Source organism: Thermobia domestica, chromosome 1 (assembly GCF_964235325.1).
Source record: "Thermobia domestica chromosome 1, izTheDome1.hap1.1, whole genome shotgun sequence".
NCBI lineage: Eukaryota > Metazoa > Arthropoda > Insecta > Zygentoma > Lepismatidae > Thermobia > Thermobia domestica.
In genome coordinates, this window is record NC_137454.1 from 58,851,003 (window position 1) to 58,869,884 (window position 18,882).

Consider the following 18,882-nt stretch of genomic DNA (forward strand, 5'->3'; position numbering starts at 1 on the left):
TTCTTCACCCCATCTCGCTCCAACCGAGGAGAAAATCTTATTGTATGCGTAACTTCTCTCCCTTACGCATTCAAATACCGACTTCCTTTCTTTCACCCGCAACCTACGATTGCGGTATTACTGGTCAACTCAACCAAACATATCTAAGATATTTCTAATACAGGAGTCCAAATCAGTATCAAAAAATTTCTTCTACTTTTCTCTAAGGACCCCTCCTTTTGTACGAAATATCTCCACGAAACGTATATATCTTTCTATTACTGAAAGACTTCCTGACTCTCCGTTTCCAAATACCCCCTAAGCACACCATAATTCTACATCTGACGAACACAAAACAATCTTGGCTCTGTTTTCCAAACCCATTCTCCTTATTCGATCTAAAGACAAGAACTCATGAACTACTCACGGTAGCAGTCCGAAATCCTACAGGAACTTTCCAATTACATTCATTATAGCCCTCTGGAGGAAAAACTACACAAATAATTCTCACTAAAATCTTTTAAAGTGCTCTTGACGGCATATCGCTATCTTCCTACGAAAACTGACATCCAGGAAGATTCACTATTCTCAACTCATCAGTACGAGTGAAGTTTAAAGTATAGTTTATACAGGTAATTAAGAACACTGCTCATGGACCGTGTTATAACATGAACTGGTACGTTTCTAAACAATATGGAACACGACAAATACAAAAGAAGACTTATACTTAAGCCCTATCTTAAGCGTTAGTAAGCACTTTTAACATGTAACAGGAAATTTAATATAAAAGAAATGAATCGCATGCGCGATCAAACGTCTATGTTACATATGCACGACATGTAATATAGACTATTATTCGCGCATACGTTTGAAATATTGTTAATGAATAAGTAAAAAATATGAACTCGTATAACTTGACCAGAAGATAACTTTACCCATACATTTAATTAGCTTTAAATTATATTTTGTACTACTAGTACTAACATTACAAAGACAAGTACAGAACCAATACATACGTCTTCCATCTCCTTGAGGTATTTCACTGCAGAATTTTTTCACATCCACTGCACATGCACGATACAACAGGGGATCAGTATGTATGTCTACTTTCGATTCTTCAATAATATTTGCTACCTCCCTTCTGCAACTTGGATCTACAATCATTCCTTCGTTAAGAGAGAGTTTCAAGCACTCCTCAACAGCTGCACCATCAGATGAGTTATCATCGACATTACATAATCTTTTAATCTGAAATTAAGCCTTTATTATTGTCATGTGTTTCCGAAAAAACAATACCATTACATTAACACACACATATATAAATATTATCATACACTAATGTAAGCAATTACTGAAATTACTGCTTCTTTCTAGATTTCATTTGATTGCTTGATTGTTTTAGTGGACATTGGATGCTTCATTAATATACTTGTGTTTCCAATAAAGATATTTTACTAGAGTAACAATTAATTTCCATTGTATTAAAGAAAGAGAACCTTTATTTTAAGAGATTCTTATCAACATTTCAAACTGAAACACGATATTCATAATACAATAATATAGTTAACTTATACAGTATAACCTGTCAAGTTGGCCACCTACTCATCTTGGCCTGGTTCGTCTTGAATCTACATTCTCTCATAAGAGATTCGTTACTTACTATAAGCGGTTAGCGTACATGCCTTTGGCATGGGAGACCCGGGTTCGATTCCCGGCGGGAGCTCATGTGGTTCGGATTCCACGTTAATCAGTAGGTCCACGTCTCATATAGCCTCGCTGCTGAAAGGGACGCTAAACTAAAATCAACTCAACTCAACTCGATATTTATTACTCTACAAGTTGGCCCCCTGTGTATCTTGGAAGTTGGCCGCATTGAAGCAATCTTGGCCTCGCAAAATACCATTTTGTTATTTTTCTTAACTTTTCCGTACTTACGTATGAGAGGTAGGTATTCAGTATTTGTGACTGGAGACAAAAAGCATAGATTTCCACGATTTGTTCTTGGAGGTCAATGGCCAAAACACTACCCCGATAAAGGGGTGGTGAAGGAAGATGAGAATAAGAGAATAAGAAAAAGCACGTACAGGAATTCAGGAAATGGTTGTACGTATGTGTTTACCCTGTCTGTTTTGGTAAAACCATTAGCTATATCGGCTCCTTTCATCAGTGGGGAGCTTCAGTAATTCCGGAAAATTCGCAAGGTTAAAGCTAACCGTCTCAATTGTCAACTGTTGGCACCTGACGGTTTGTCGAAAGGTAGCGGAGGTTCTAAATTCCCTTAATATTTTCTCAAAACATCTTTTGCTCCGAGGGAAACATTTGTAGCTCATTAACAAGAGGTAGACGATACTATGCAAGAATTACAAAACCAGAATGTGCATATGTGCCAAAAAGAATAAAAGAAATACGTCGAGAATGAACCACCATAAAATGTTTTTGTCACTGTTTAATCAGATAGAAAAAAAAATTCTCTCTCTCTCTCTCTCTTTCTCTCTCTCTGTGTGTGTGTGCATGTTCAGTGGAAGGGGACGTGTTGAGTTCATGAATTCATAATGGATTCAAAACGTAGAAAGTTGAATGAACTATGCGTATAGAAGAAAAAGGAAGTGTTAGATTTGATAGATAAAGGTGTGAGTCAATGCTCAATATCTGTACAATTTGGAGTGTCAAAATCTACGATAGGGAACATTAATAAAAATAGGGACTCAATTATTAAAGGCTGGGAAGAAAACTGCAATAATGGCAGGAAAAGAAAATTACGAAAAACAGATTACGAAGTAGTCAATTCGTTAATCCTTGATTTTTTTCAGAAATGTCGAGCGATGGACATTCCTGTTACAGGGCCGATGCTAGAGGAAAAGCAAAGGAAATTTCCCGAAGATTTCATGCTAGTCATGGGTGGTTAGAATCGTTTAGATCCCGTCATAACATTAATTTTCGTTTCCTTTCCGGTGAATCTGCAGGAACAGACACAAAAGTAGTTGAAGATTGGAAGTAAAAATTACATTAAGTTATCAGTGGTTACCCACCGATGAAACGGGATTATTTTACCGCTAGCTCCCAAGGAAAAGTTTAGTGCAGGAAGGCGAGAAATGCAAAGGACATTGGTACTCGAACAAAAAGGCACGGATGACATTCGACATTTTTGAAAACTGGCTTGAAACTTTGAACAGTTCAATGAAAAAGCAAAATCGCAAAATTTTGTTGATTATTGACAACACAACCAGTCACCACAAAACGAATGACTTTAGCAATATCGAAGTGAAATTTCTCTCTCTAAATGTAATAGCAGAAGTTCAGCCACTTAAACCAGAGAATAATTCAGAACATGAAATCTCGGTATCGTCAGCACATGCTACAATATGTTGTAACTGTAGCTGAAGCTAGTAGCAATAAGGCGGACTTTGTAAAGTCAGTAACAATGTTGGACGCTATCCGTTGGTTAGTCAGTGCCTGAGATCAAGTTTCAAAGGAATGAGTTGATTTTAACGTCCCGTTCAGCAGCGAGGCTATATGAGACGTGGACCTATTGATTAACGTGGAATCCAAACTACATGAGCTCCCGCCGGGAATCGAACCCGGGTCTCCCACACCAAAGGCGCGTGCGCTAACTGAAGTTTCAAAGGAAACAATAAAGAAGTATTTTGGTCGTGCAGGATTTTACAGCGAAGTGCAAAGTACCGAATCCGGTGATGCTGAGGTTGTTGAAAGACTAAATGACGTAATCAGCACGTTCCCGTTAAACACTCAGCAGATTTAGTGCCAGTGGATGAAATTAATCGAATCGACGATGGTTTAGTTGTTCACAAGGAAATTCCAACTACACCAGAAGACATCTTAGAAACTATAGTAAAGGAAAAGCAGCATAAGATGTCAGTGTCTAAAGATAGTGAAGATGAGGAGGAATCACAAGAGATAAAAGAACAGGTTCCAGTAATGAGTCATGCAGAAGCTTTGCAATGTGCGTCTCAACTTCTTGCGTATACTTCCACTTATGAACCTCAGTTTACAGATATGTTTCGTCTGTACAACAGAATTGAATCACATTGAGTGTTTTCAAAAATGAAAAGAAAGCAGACAAAAATAGAGGACTATTTTGCAATAGACAAGAATAGTAACAACGGAAAAAAATCGTATAAACTGCATAAAAATTGTTCAATTTATAAATTTGTTTTTATTGTTTTAAATCTAAATAACTCAGTGTGCTACAATATTAATTTCAATAAACTGCGTACATGTGTTTCTATTTTATGGTTGGTTGTGTTATTGTGTTTTCAATCCGAATAAATTCAGTGTACCAGACTAGTTTTCAGGAAGGGAAAGGTATGTACATATATTAAATATATTGTAGTATTTTTTCTAGTACTGCATATTGTTATAAGTTGCTGTCGTGCCATTGCTTATTAGAATTTTACAATCAAGTAATACTAGAAATCCTATTCTAAAAATACACCAATCACACTTATTTTCTGTAAGTTGGCCACTTTTCAATGGAATCTGGTGACCAACATAGACAAGTTTCAGTATACTGGTACTTACCTCAGTTCTACACATGTTCGAAAGATACGAATTCAGCCTATAATCAAGTGCAGATTCACGTATTATTGTCGTAACTTGTATCTCACATTCTTTCCTCAAGTTTCCTTCCCGAAATTTGTCCTAAAACGATATTTACAAATTACAGAATGAAATTTCATTTTCTGTTATTATTTTTAAGGTAAAATATACATCAGATGTATAAATTCACTTACGACATTTAAAACGCAAGTTATAAGATAAAACATACTTGTTAAAATGAACAAAGTCTCTAGTTCATCCATTAGGATTTATTCCATCACTATGTACAAATAATCTTTCTCCAAGTGAATATGCTCCTATACGCATCATAACGTGGTTTAAATTAATAACACTATCATCTGATGCTGCAATCTTGTTTGCCTTGCTTAACATAAGCAAACATTACAATAGACTACATTATCCAACCGTTTCTTGAAATGACTATGACTGGGATTTATTTTATTTTTTCCATGCGAATGTTCCAGGCTTCGTTTATCTTTGTATCCATTATCTATTGTATGCCATATTTTCACGTTATTATATCACTTAAGTATTTTTAAATATTTACGAATCACCGAATTAGGTTTTTGCTTTCTTGTTATCTCAGCCAATTTAAATTAAATCTTCTGACAAAGAAAATTTAGCACAACATTTTACAGAAAACCGAAGATGGTCGGTATTTAAGGTATTCATGCATCATCCATTCGACATTATTTTGGATAAAAAGTGAACGATCAGAGAGACTCAATTTGTACTCCAATAAGAAGGTGCCAATAGGTGAAATAGAATACTTGGTAAAACACTGGTAATAGGAAATTTTTCCGTATATATAAACATGAACAAGCGTGCTACCATCAAAAAATAACAAATGAATTACAAATTGCGTTTAACACGTTTCTAAACCACTGAAAAATACAAAGAAACAATGAATGGGTCACACACAACATTTTACCGATGTTACAAATAATAATGAGGTATACAAAGTGACTCTCTTACAAAATGTTTTATACTAGAAATACAAAAAGAAATAGCTTTGGGTTGAAAAAAAATGAACGTTAAAAGTGAAATTCCTGTTTTGGCACTTCTAATATTTCAAAAGTAATAAATATGATATATAATGAATAAAATTACGTAGTCCAATGATAGTGTGCTTGATTTTAGATCTACATCTAGTAATATAACCACATTGAGAACGGCTATTTGCATGTAACCAAGGAGGAATTGTAATGGTGGATAACAGTTAACTTGTTCATTTTAACCTTGTATTTTACCTTCCTTGCTTTACTCTACAGTTTACCTTAACTCTACTACATCTCCTCCTCATAATATAATCAGTCGACGAAGAGAAGACAAGAAAAAGATTATTTTGATCAAGAGACCGGATCGCCAATGTATTGTATATTATACTTCAATACATTCATAAATATTACATACATTTGCGTGAATACAAAATAACAAATAGATAAATAGTAACATCAAAATGTAGATTTCATAAAACAGAAAATTATATACAAAATTTGAAAATAGAGAAATAATATATAGAAACAATACATAGAAAATGTTGATGCAATAAATGTAAAGCTAAAATATTATTCTGATACTTAAATAAAGCTCTAAATACCAAAAAAAATTTAAAAAACAGTAACAAAGGAAAGAAAGAAGAAAAACCTGTACAAAAAAATGTAAATTCAAATGTAATGACCAATGTACTTGAAATCGACGGAATGTACTCGATTTGTGTACTTATATTAAGTGTGTTATTATGGCTGTTCTTACGAATGTATCGCAGTCATATATAATATAAAGATACGTGTCACATATCTGGATCCTTCACGGTTAGTTGTCTTTGTAGTATACCACAAAATAATAATAATTCATAATCACACTAAAAGATATGGATGTTTCATAGCTGATTTTGTTATCCAATTTTTCTTCCTATTTCTTCCTCTCCCTATTTGATGAAGCATTTGGGGGAAGTGCTTATTTTTTGGGGGAGAGGTGTTGTTTTTATTACTTTCTGGTATATAATTTATTTCCCATTCCCGCTTCTGTATTCTTGTTGCAACTATATTAAATGTTCCGTCAAATACGAAGAGAAGAAACAGAAGAAAGGGAGAGGAAACACAAATTAAATACCAGAAAAGTAGCTGTGAAGTTCCATGTGGGCAGCGCCATCTTGGTATCCAGGGGCTTTTCACCATGGCGTCGTCCATTTGGACGATTCACAACTACTTTTCTACTATTACATTTAATTTTAATATATTTTCTTCCTAGTTATTCCACTTCGTATCTGATGAGCTTACCGTGTGTGATTATGTTTTCTCTATTTTCTGGTAAGCAAATATAAACACGAATAAGAAATGAAAACAAGATCTGGTAAAACCACTATCTTTACATCTTGAAGACAGGTAAGACAAAAAGAGGGATAGTGAAAGCGGAAAAAAGAATTAAGCACAGAAAAACTATAACTGAGGCAAAAGCGACTGCAAGAAAGTAGATCATAAAACGTCACGACGAGGTGAGCGCAGATTTAAACAAATAAACCAAAACAAAAATTAATGGTATGTATTCGGCCTTTTTAAATGTGTGTGTCCAAACTATCATATAAATACTTCCATTTTTTGAATTTTATTATGACATCTATATACACACACAGGTGCATATTCTTCTACCACTTACCTTCAAACACTGTATTACTTTGCCTTCCAATTCAACATCTTGATGTGAGTTTGCAATCACCTGAGAGCAAAATTTGGATATGTCAAGATTGCATGCTTTTTGTAAGGCTACATTAAACCGGTAATCTTTGTTTTGTTCTATCATTCTTCTTACAACCACGACTTTGCATTTTGGATCAAAGATTGGCTCATCTTTATACCTCTGAAACGAGAAGTTTTTACCATTACAAAAGATTTCTCGACTATACTACTGTATAACACTAGACTATAATTAGTTAACTCGTTCCAAAATTATCGACAAAAGGTAATTAGCAAAAGGAATATATTACTTCTTAACATACTAATTGTAAAATTAAACGCAGTGTTCGTGTGTTCGTCTTCTACAGTATACGTAAGAATTTTCTGTTAACTCAAACTTGTGTATCACAATTTCTTTATTCTGTCTGTGATATTTGGGAAAAAGAAAATCAGTAAAGATGACTTCCTGTATCTGTCAGGATAGTTAACATGACTTCCTGTGTTTGATTACCTGTCGACACTTATCTACCATCTACCCCAGCGCACTGGAAGCGATTCCTATCCTTCATTCTAGATACTCTATGTATTGAATTATAACATATTTAACGTCTGAGACAATTTACCGTCAAAAATTTTGTTAAATTTCTAAATTATTATAAGGCACTGTTACTCGGAGTATTATTCATAGTAACTTCTGAGACCTGGCATCGTTCAGCAACTTGTTTAATTATGCGTTATCTTATTGAATACATCTCCAGGAATACTGAATTTTACACTTAGTAAAATAGTAGTAATTTTCAATGGTGGAAATAAATAAATGACTGTACCTAATATAAATAAACAGTTAGAATGGAATCGCCTTTATTTATGAAACTTTATTTGAAACAATTGCATATGAGGCACCATATGGAATTTACAATATGTTGTGAAGCAGCGTTGAAAAAAAGCTGCGAGTTTTGGACTGGTAGAGTTAATTGCTTAATTGGCAGCACTCTCACTTTCGTAGTAATTGGAATCCAAAGGTCGACTTTCTGGTCGAACTGATATATACTGAAATTTTATTTAACTTTACCACACAAATGTCTGGAGAGAATGTCTAATATGAGTCTTGAACGTATTTTCATAATATTCACATAGATGAATACATTAGATCCTGGATCACGAACCCCTCTATTTGTGAACGGTTCATGAACGATATTTCGGAGTACGAACGCGCGTATATACTGCACCTACATCCCACGTGCTCAATAGTGTAGAGACCTGCACGGGCCGGGCTTGGGCGGGCCGACACTGATTTCTCTTTAAGTCGGGCCGGGCTAGGGCCGATTAATTGCAATTCTTTAATAATTATTAACTTTTGTTAAACAATAATTAGAATAAAGGCAAACGTTGAAGAAGTGTGTCCGTGAAAAATGTTACAAAATGAAACTTTTCAAACTTTTCGGGACCGGGCTGGGCCAGGCCTAGGTACATTCGGGCTGGATTGGGCTCGGGCTGAAAAATTCGGCCCGTGCAGGTCTCTACAATAGTGCTTTCGCGGTTTATCGTAAATATTAATTGCCAGAGTGCAGTGTTCAAAAATGCCACTTTTTTTTCTACTTTGTAATTATTGTGTTATTTTAGCCCTGATTATGGTTCCTAAAAAAAAGGGAAGAAAAGTGTTAGTGTTAGCAGCAGTAAGAAGCTTAAGCATACTACTGTGGGAGTAAAAAACACCTTACTTACTAGTCTTATAAAATAAAATTTTACTTGTCTTATAAATTCTTCAAAACTTAAACTCACCTATTTCTTTTTAGACAAGGATAATTTTCATTCATTCTAAATCTTTTATCATACGAAAACCCTTAAAAATTTTAAAGAAAATAATTACATACAGTACCATGCTTTTGAGGCTAAACGGATTAATTGTATTTAAATTATTTTCAATGGTGAAAAATCATCGGATTGCAAACAGTGTTACGGAACAGATTGAGTTTGTGACCCGAGGGCTCACAGTGTGAGCTTATCGAAGAAAGACACTTTCCAATTGATACAATGAGACTGATCGTACAAATTTAAGTTAACTTTTATAAGTATAGTCGGTATCATGAGACAAAAGAAATCGGGAATCACATACCTTCAAACAATCAAGTGCACGTGACTGTTCCTCATCATGACAGAACTGACGGATCATATGCTTACAGGCAGTGATCAAAGTATAATCGGTGGCACTGTCTTGAAGTTCTTGTTTCTCCACATTGAATATCGCATGATGACACGCTTTACTCAGAGAAATTCTCTTACTCTGTAAACATAACAGTACCTGCGGAGAGAAACACAATATTACGTTCATATTAAAATAAAGAGGAATGAATTTTCAAATCTTAATTTAAAACAAGATAGTACATCAAAATATTGAGATTCTTATTATTTATTTACAATCTTTTGTAATAATATTATACACCAAGAAAATGCTTGATTGATGGGAAATTTTAGAATTATGTTCACTTTACTATCAGTTTTCTAATATAAGCCCAACAAAGTGACTAGCTGTACATTCCTTAAACATTGAGCTCCTATTCATTAATTACTATAAATCTATATGTCCCACACCTTCTTATTCAATAGTCACGTTTTTATCATTGATCTATCTTTATGACAGTCTCTATAGTGTGTGCATAGTGTCTGATGAAGGATATGGTAGATATTCGAAACTGTAACACATTATAGTTTAAAATACAGTGTGTGTTGAAGTTTAGTAAGTATTACTTGCGTTACAATATCCAATTCAAAGCCATGGATAGTATTATGACAGTCTCGTTTTTTCTACAAAGAAAACTGAAAACCCACCTCTCAAAGACTCAAACGACTCAACGGTATCAAAATATTTCATTAATAAGGCTTGAAAGAAACGTTTGAAATAAATCAACAAAATAAATGCTAGTCATACGTTATAGCGATAGATTTGCTTTTTAGTATAAAATCATATTTGTTAACGTTTATCTAATTTGTTTTCCAATTTTCAGAACTTCAGATAATGATGGAAACTATGACCACATCATAGGCGCCCTTGATAGCACCCTCTGTAACTATGAAATAAGGTTTTTCCAACAGCATTCACCAAACTAGAATTTGGCACATTTGCTTAAATTACAAAAAACTACTTTTTATATACGGGATATCATTCTTACACATAGATATACACAAGCACACAAACCCTGACACAAAAAGAGAGAGAGGGAGAGAAACGCACCTGAGCAGATCCTGGTGATACATCTGAGCAAAGTGATCTTATATCCTCTTTGCAGGCGTTCTTAAGAGCCGGATCGAAATCAATGTTTTCTCTCTGTTGAAATAGCTGAGCTCTGAGTTGTTGTCGACAGTCCTTTTGAATTTTGTGCTTCTGACCTGTCAATGTGTCATTCCTCACTATCTCGCTTAAGCAGACGATTACATCGCTCCTGAAATGAATCAATAAATACACTTAAATGGATTGTTGTGGTACTAGCACACGGTTAAAACAAAAAGCTTATGTTTCTGTTAACAGTTAAAATTGGATATAAAAATATTTATGCTATAATAACAGTCGTTGGCATGTTGGCACACTATTGGCGTTATAATGGCGGACTGATATGGAGATCTATTACAATGATGTTATAATTTAAGTTCAGTTGTTCAGTTCAGTTTCAAATACAATAAAATAAAGTATTTTGAAATGTACCACTATTAACAAGAAACTAAGTCACTGTCTACGAAAAACACGAAATAGCATATATTTTATGTATCTAATCGTGAATACATCTCATACATACACACCTAATTGCTGATGAATGCTATAGAATACATAATAAATAATACAAATGTGAACATCATGAAATAATTGTTTTAATCCAACTGTTTCGGTGCGCCTTGACACCTCTTTCGATCACTTCTAAAGGTTGCTAAATTGGATCCATATGCGAGGATTCCTTTCTTCTTGTGGAACCTTCCTCAGATATACACTTTCATACTTGAGTTATATATATATATATATATATATATACAATTCCCGTATTTTAAATTTTGCGAAATCTAGATAGTTTTAACGATTGCAAAAGTGTTGATTAAAAAAGAAAATCAATAAATGACGAATGAAAAAACCACTAAAATGTTGTCCGAAAGTTCACGAATATTTCATGGATATGTAATATGCTGCTAAAACTGTGTGAGATAAGGATCACCAAAGTGAAAAGATACGACAAATATCGTAGGTTTTACCTCAATTGACCTCCAAAGTTTTAAAAAAAAATTCATAATCAACATAGTGAAGTGTACGCAATACTATATTTAGGAAGCTCCGACGCACACTGAGAATAAAATCAACGCATTACTTCTACTTCTACTGCATTTACTAAGTGTTAACGACTGGAAAGATATAAAGGGATCTATGTTTCCAGACATCTGCTTCCTATTACTTTCTTCCTTTCTCTCGACGATCAGAGAGAAAATTCGATAAGTAATGCAATTATTTTATTCACAAGGAACATCGGAGTTTCCTAAAGATAGTATTGGAATACTGTTTGCTCTCTGGCGTCAACCACTGACTGACACTGTGAAGCAAATGTTTAAATCTGAGAACAGACTTAGAACTTACTTTGTCTTCAACCGTGGACAATATCGTATAACATACTGAGTACAGGCTTCCTTGAATTTGAAAGTAAAATGGTAATCCTTCAAGGATATTAACTGAAAGTGCTCCACTGCAGCGCGGCACTTGTGATCTTCTCTCACATCTGGTTCATTCTTATGTTCGATAAGGCATTCCATTATGTCTCCCTCATCCTTCCCTTCTTTCAGTTCAACCTAGAAACGAAAGGAAAAAAGAAGGAATTTGTCGATTTCTTGCGTTAACAACATAACCACACTGAATTTACAGAGCTCTAAATTTTACTCATTTCGCAATCCTTGAACATCGTTTCTAATTTTCTCGATTTCCACGTCATTGGATTCCAAACTTTCGAATCCAGATTTTAATTAAGAAAATTTATGTTCATATTTTACCAGACAACTGTTCTATAATCTCTTGAATTATTAATTTTTGCGTCTAAGCCTGAGGTGTTTCTCTTCACGTACATCACTGAAGTTTATTTCCTCTTTCCTTAAAGTTAATTCAAATATCTCTACCCATTCAGGGCTGGTGGACGAAACCGTCGCACTATTATTGAGAAAAATTAACATTCGGAATAGTTTACTTTCGGCTTTAAAATGCTGATCTACGACATCTTATTCTGCGGAGACTACTACAAGTTTCCTTTCTGATTCATAAACCTAACAGTTACTGCTTCTGAGGCACGCTTTTAACCGCAGGATTTATTTGTTTTACGAACATTAGCTCAATATGCCTTTAACGCGTCATACTATGACTTAAGGATTCCTTAACAATAAGAATTTAAAACCCTCAAAAAAATTTTTAGTTTGAGATAAAACTTCCGTTTTGGCTACAACCAAGTATTATCAGGTCACACACTATTTATTTTATTTATTTATTTAACAAATTCCCAGATACAGCCTAACTGCCATTTTACACAGGGACATGCTAACAAAAGAAAGAAAGAAAGAAAGAAAAAAAAAAACAAGACAACAATAACAACAACATAGAAAAAAAGAGTGTAAAAGTAAAACTATTCCGTCAAAGCTCGTTTAATTGCTCTTTCAAACACTGGGTAGCTCGAAAAAATGTCCACATCAGTTGTTACTTGATTATAACAGTTTGGTATTCTATAAAAAAAGAGACCTCTGTATAACAGCCAACCTAGGACGGGCAAGATGGAATAGGTGGGTATTCCGGGTGATGCGGGAAGGGACACGTAAGGATAGTTCCTGAAGTAATATTTCCGATCTTAAGCTTCCATTAACTATTTTATGTAGATATTTCAGGTCAGAGATAATTCTGCGTACTTCAGGAGTCTGAATATTAAGATGTCGCAAGAGCTCCTTCTTAGATAACATTCGAAGTGCAGGAACACGAAAACGGACTATAGCGATGAAGAAATTGAGAACAGAATCAAGTCTGGAGAGATGTGTAGGAGCATATGGGAGAGCAGTATTCGATCTTAGGCGCTATTAAAGTCTTATAAAAAGTTGCTAATGAAGAAACAGTGCGTAGTTCGGTGAATCGATAAAGAAGTCCCAACATGCGCATTGAATTCTTTAGTATTGAGGAGATGTGGTCAGAGAAGGTGAGTTTTGAATCAAAGATGACACCAAGATCGTTATGACTAGCAGAATGTGTGATAGGGGAATCGTTGATATGGTATGTGGAGGGAACAGGAGACTTTTTCAAAGTAATAGTAATACTGTCACATTTCTTACTGTTGAGTTTCAAGTGCCACATTTAGAAACTTTACCTAAACAGAAACTATATTTATACGATTTCCCGAATGGAACTTTACATTTAAAACTTATATTATGAGATGAAAATATAGTTATCCTTTGAAAACAACATACAAACACGCTCTAGATACTAACGTGAATTTTTCCCCAGATACATAATTGAGATTTAAATGAAGTTTCTTCATTACACGGAGAATTACTTATACAGGGTAGTTACTAATTTCCACTCATTAATTCCCGACCAATTTCCTGATAAGTGTCTGAAATTCCCAACTTAAATAAATAATATATTACGCACGAATAAGTAATATATCTGGCCTGATATCACATCTTTAAATATACTCCTAAGTTTCATTCTTAAATGTTTTAACATAATAAAATATAAATATGGTATCAACTTAAGAAAAACGTTTGATAATGAAGAAAATTTTATAAACAATAAACGCATTACAACTTATGAGAAACTAAACAGTCCCAAATCCTTGACTTACACGTTAATCTTTTGTAAGTACTTTAATTTGTTCGTTGATTTCGGACTCGATCATAAGTCCTCCAATTCATGTATCATTACTGTTGCTTTGTTTTTTTCTTTGGCTATTTCTTCTGCAGACTTATTTTCTCGCTTTTCCTTAGAGCCAGTTTACAGCGTGGATTAGCGTTCCTAACCGACCGTAGCAAATCCTTACCGATTTCACATCTGTCCAATCCTTAATCGTTATGCAATAATTGAATCTTGCGGAGGGTTTCCACCAAAATATCTACATCGACTGGGAAATCGTTCTCAACAGAAGCATTCCCGTGCGAGATGGTAACTGCTTTTTTTCAAGTCCCAGGAACTCTTAATTTTTCAATAGGCTGATCCAGAAGGTGTCTAATCTGGTTTCCTTCTTTGAATAACCTTTCATCTCAATTTTTACCCTTTCTTGACTAATGAATTCCCTGAACTACCTATCTTTATTCTGTGCCACACAAGCAGCTATCACATTGGATGATACAAGAATGTTCAATGCTTTTGTGATCTGTGATAACGCTTCATCTGGACTGAACGCTATTTTGTAAAAATTTAACAATGTGAGTGCCTCAGTTAGTGGATATTTTTCAAGTAACTTCTTTACTGAGCTAACCAAGCACCTTTTACAATCTTTCCTGAACTGCAGAATTTCAACACTTTTCACGTCAGGTAATTTCTTCAATGTAGCACGAGTCCCATAACTAACATCAAAATATCTATGACTCTTTTCAAGTTTTCTTCAACCATCTCAGTTCGTTGCAGGCGCATCTCTGCCAGAACTACTACTTTAACCACTGTTTTTATACTTTTTTTTTTTTTCCTTCGAGATTTTCGTGAAGAAAACGGGGTCATCGGTGAGTGTCAACCTTCTGCAAAAAGGGCTCCAGGTCTTCGGCAACTGATTGGAAGAAAGCTGAATGTTCTCGAGCCATGTCACACTACAAAACTTCAGTGGGAATACTGAAGAATTAGTGACAATTATAAATGTACAACGGCGACTAGGTGAATCTCTAAACAGACAGTATAGTTTCCTGAAAAAGGCACGTAGATCCCAAGAGTTGTTCAATCCATTTTTGAAGGCTACGCTCACAACGTGAATGCTGTAAAGACCACAACTGCCGATGATATCCAGCAGTTGTTTGTTCCCATCCGAAGGCAGCTCTTTCCTGGGAATATCAAGAAGTTTGAGATGGACATTAGGACCATCAGTTGTCAATTACATTATTTTACTTTCATCTACGCTTTAGATGACATTTTTTAGACTACTTAAAAGATCTGATGCCGTCGTTTTATGACAAAATTGGGATTAATAGAAGAGTGACACTACTTGATCTTTCCAGCTGTCCCAAAATGTTACCACTAAGTTCATCTGTGGTTTCTGTGAGACTTTATTAATCGTTTCATCAAATCCCATAATAATGAAACCACTGATGTTTATCAACTGCATTAACTAGCTGAAAATAAGAGGCAAGCTCATGCACAATTGTATATGATATTCTATCCTTTCCTAGTTTCATACTACTTCGTATCACACCACCTTTGAAAGTTCTTTTAGGACTGCTTTCTGCATTTCGTAAAGACATATGACACACAACAGTTTGATCACACCGGAGTGTTTCACTTTCAGTTACTTCATTTTTCACTTTCCACCATTTCCTTGAGTGCAGACGGTCACATATCTCAGAAGCACACATCTCACATATCTCTATTAAGACCCTTGTATGGAGCGTAGCGCTTTATGGATCAGAGACGTGGACATTGAGAAAAGCTAAAATAGCTGGAAGCATTTGAAATGTGGTGTTGACACAGAATGCTGAGAATAGCATGGACCGAAAGGAAAAGGAATGAAGAGGTACTAAAGGAAGCTAATGAAGGAGAGATCATGAAGATAATGGGGAAAAGAAGAAACAGCATGCTTGGCCATCTTATATTCGGCACTCCGATTGGATCACCGTGTTGATAGAGGGAAAGGCAGGAGGAAAACCAGGAAGAGGAAGACCAAGAATAGAATATCTAGATGCAGCTACGAAGAGGAAACCTTATCAAAGTATAAAACAACTCTCCCAAGCGAAAGAGAAGTTTTAAAATGTCCATGTTGCCCACCAACCTATGGTTGAGATGAACAAGAGAGAGAATTGATTCCAAAAAGGTAGAATACGTTCATTTCATATTCTTAGACCTACTTACGTCACAATGTTTCTCCATTATTCTTCTACAGTACGTCATGATAATTGGATTCAGCTCAATATGTTCCGCTTCCTCCTCGGTGTAGTTAGCAACGGCATTCCTACAGTCTTTCTCAAGCCTGTAAAACAAATTCAGTTAATGTATACAAAGAAAAATTATCAAAATGCAGATAAAACCTCACTAATGTGCTATTGACAAGGATTATTTATCTTTTTATCCAATTGGGATGAAGCTAAAAGGAGGATGCTTTTTTAACGTGTATGTACATTCATTTTCAATTTTTGTTGTTTCCATAGAGTCTAAAAGACTCGATAGAATTTGATAAATGATGGACTGATTCATTATAATCTCACGGTGACAGTGAATATATGAATATGTATATATAATTCCATGGACTCTTGTATATACGAGTGTGTACCATATGCTTATAACATAAATAAAGGTTTGTAATTTTATTGTTGTTAATATTGCTACATCTCACCACCATCATCATCTCCTCCTCCTCCTATTACTACCCCTCCTCCTCCTATTACTACCCCTCCTCCTCTACAGTATTGCTTCATGTTTTCAGTGTTCGTAACTATCTCACAAATAACTTTTTTTTTGGATTTATTTTCACGTACCCATGCAGGGATTTGTCTGCTCCAATAATGTATTCAAAATCCAGGTCATAACAACTACAAGGTTATTATAAAACGATATTGATATATAACGCATATCTTAAATATACAGTGTGTATTTTCTGTCTTACATAAATTAATTTTCTATTCAAGTAACTGTTATAGTATTAAACGAATTGTCAATTAAATAATTGATATTTTATAGTTTTGTGTGCTATCATTATCATATACAATCTTTATACCATTTGAAAAAGATTATAGATTTTCTTGGATTTCAATGTATACATAGTTTACTATTGACAACATAAGCTTGTTTATCACTCGGCCTTTTCCTCATACACGATAAATTATACGACGAAATTACAACTACAAAAGATTCAACCTGACGAAACACTTACTTCTCAAGGTTATCCTGTAAGCAAACCATTTCTTCTCCTTTGCCTGTTTTACCAAGGCACAAATCTGTTAATTCCTCCAGACAAACTTCTTCCACCTCTGGCTGAAGGTCTACGCTAATTGCACGTTGACGCATAACCCGGCGTATTTCTTCAAAACAAGTTGATTTCAGCTGTAGAAAGAGATATAACGTGAATTTACATTTCGAATAATGAAAATGTATTCATAATATAGTTTAAGAATTATCAGAAAATATTTAATATAAGTTTTAAAAACAGTACTAGAGGCATTAGAAATGATCCGTAGACGGGCTAAGGAGATCGGATTGCAAATGAATTTCTCCAAATGTGAGGTCAGCTTTCTCGGAGTTTCCAATGAGCAGTCTAATAACCTCTTCAAGCTGTTTGACGAAGCCGCGCCTGGGATTCAAAGAATTTCGACAGATGACGCCAGCTTATTAGGAGCAGCATTATCTAATGAGGCAAGACGAACAATATTAAAAGACAAAATTGCTAAATTAGAATTATTCTTTACACGTCTTTCCTTGATTTCAGCTCACTCTGCCTTTTACCTACTACGTGCCTCATTGTCCATGCCAAAGCTGCTATACTTTCTTCGCTGTGCTCCCTCTTGGCGGGATGCTTATCTACTGGAATGCTATGACGACACCTTGAAAACCGGTCTAGAATCTATCCTGAATTGTTCACTCAACAATAACTCTTGGTTGCAGGCGTCCCTTCCTGTTAACAACGGAGGTCTCGGCATTCGTCGCACCATGGATCTGGCTATTTCATCCTTTCTATCTTTATTCTATGGCGCTAAGCCATTGATCGAGACCATTCTCCAACAAGATCTTAGCCTAGTATCGGATTCGGATGTCAACGATAGCATTGCTAAGTGGTCATCTATAGTGGAATCAGATCCCCCTGACCTTGATAAGAGAGGACTACAATCCTCTTATAAATCATCACTTTTCAGCTCTACTTCAGTCATCCGATAACCCAGAAGATAAGGCCAGACTTCTAGCTACATCATCTCCAGAAGCAGGAGCTTGGCTCCATGCTATCCCGTCACCTTCTTTAGGATTACATCTACCCAATGACAGTTCTCGAATTGCCAATGCACTGCGTTTGGGAGCAGATGTTTGCGAGCAACACAGATGTCCTGCCTGTAGAAGTGTCGTAGACAAGAAGGGCCTTCATGGACTCTCCTGTGCCAATAGTGCGGGAAGACATTCACGCCACTCCAGCGTCAACGACATTATCATGAGGGCACTAATTTCAGCAGGCGTTCCTTCTATATGTGAACCGCTGGGATGCAGTCGTGCAGACGGCAAGAGGCCAGATGGTATGACCCTAATACCGTGGAAGAAAGGAAAAGCACTTCTATGGGATTTTACTTGTTCCGACACCTTCGCCCCTTCAAATCTGCATTCTTCCTCAGCACAAGGAAGCTGGCTGCTCACCGGGAAACAGAAAAGCGCAGGAAGTATAGCAATTTACTCGACAAATATAATTTTGTCGCTATAGCTGTCGAATTGGGTGGTTCATGGGGTCCCGAAGGCCTTAACTTTATAAAAGAAGTT

The 18,882-nt window shown here is 35.4% G+C and overlaps 1 protein-coding gene across 1 annotated transcript in view; it reads right to left on the reverse strand.

Moving 5' to 3' along the window:
• Window positions 1-18,882, reverse strand: part of Glg1 (Golgi apparatus protein 1) — a 62,622-nt gene that overhangs the window by 9,836 nt on the left and 33,904 nt on the right. The window contains exons 9-16 of the mRNA XM_081757421.1: window positions 17,300-17,469; window positions 16,282-16,399; window positions 11,845-12,053; window positions 10,465-10,672; window positions 9,349-9,534; window positions 7,216-7,416; window positions 4,519-4,638; window positions 996-1,227 (exon numbers count right to left, since the gene is read on the reverse strand). Coding sequence (XP_081613547.1) covers window positions 996-1,227; window positions 4,519-4,638; window positions 7,216-7,416; window positions 9,349-9,534; window positions 10,465-10,672; window positions 11,845-12,053; window positions 16,282-16,399; window positions 17,300-17,469 — 1,444 coding nt within the window. The remainder of the gene's footprint in view (window positions 1-995; window positions 1,228-4,518; window positions 4,639-7,215; window positions 7,417-9,348; window positions 9,535-10,464; window positions 10,673-11,844; window positions 12,054-16,281; window positions 16,400-17,299; window positions 17,470-18,882) is intronic.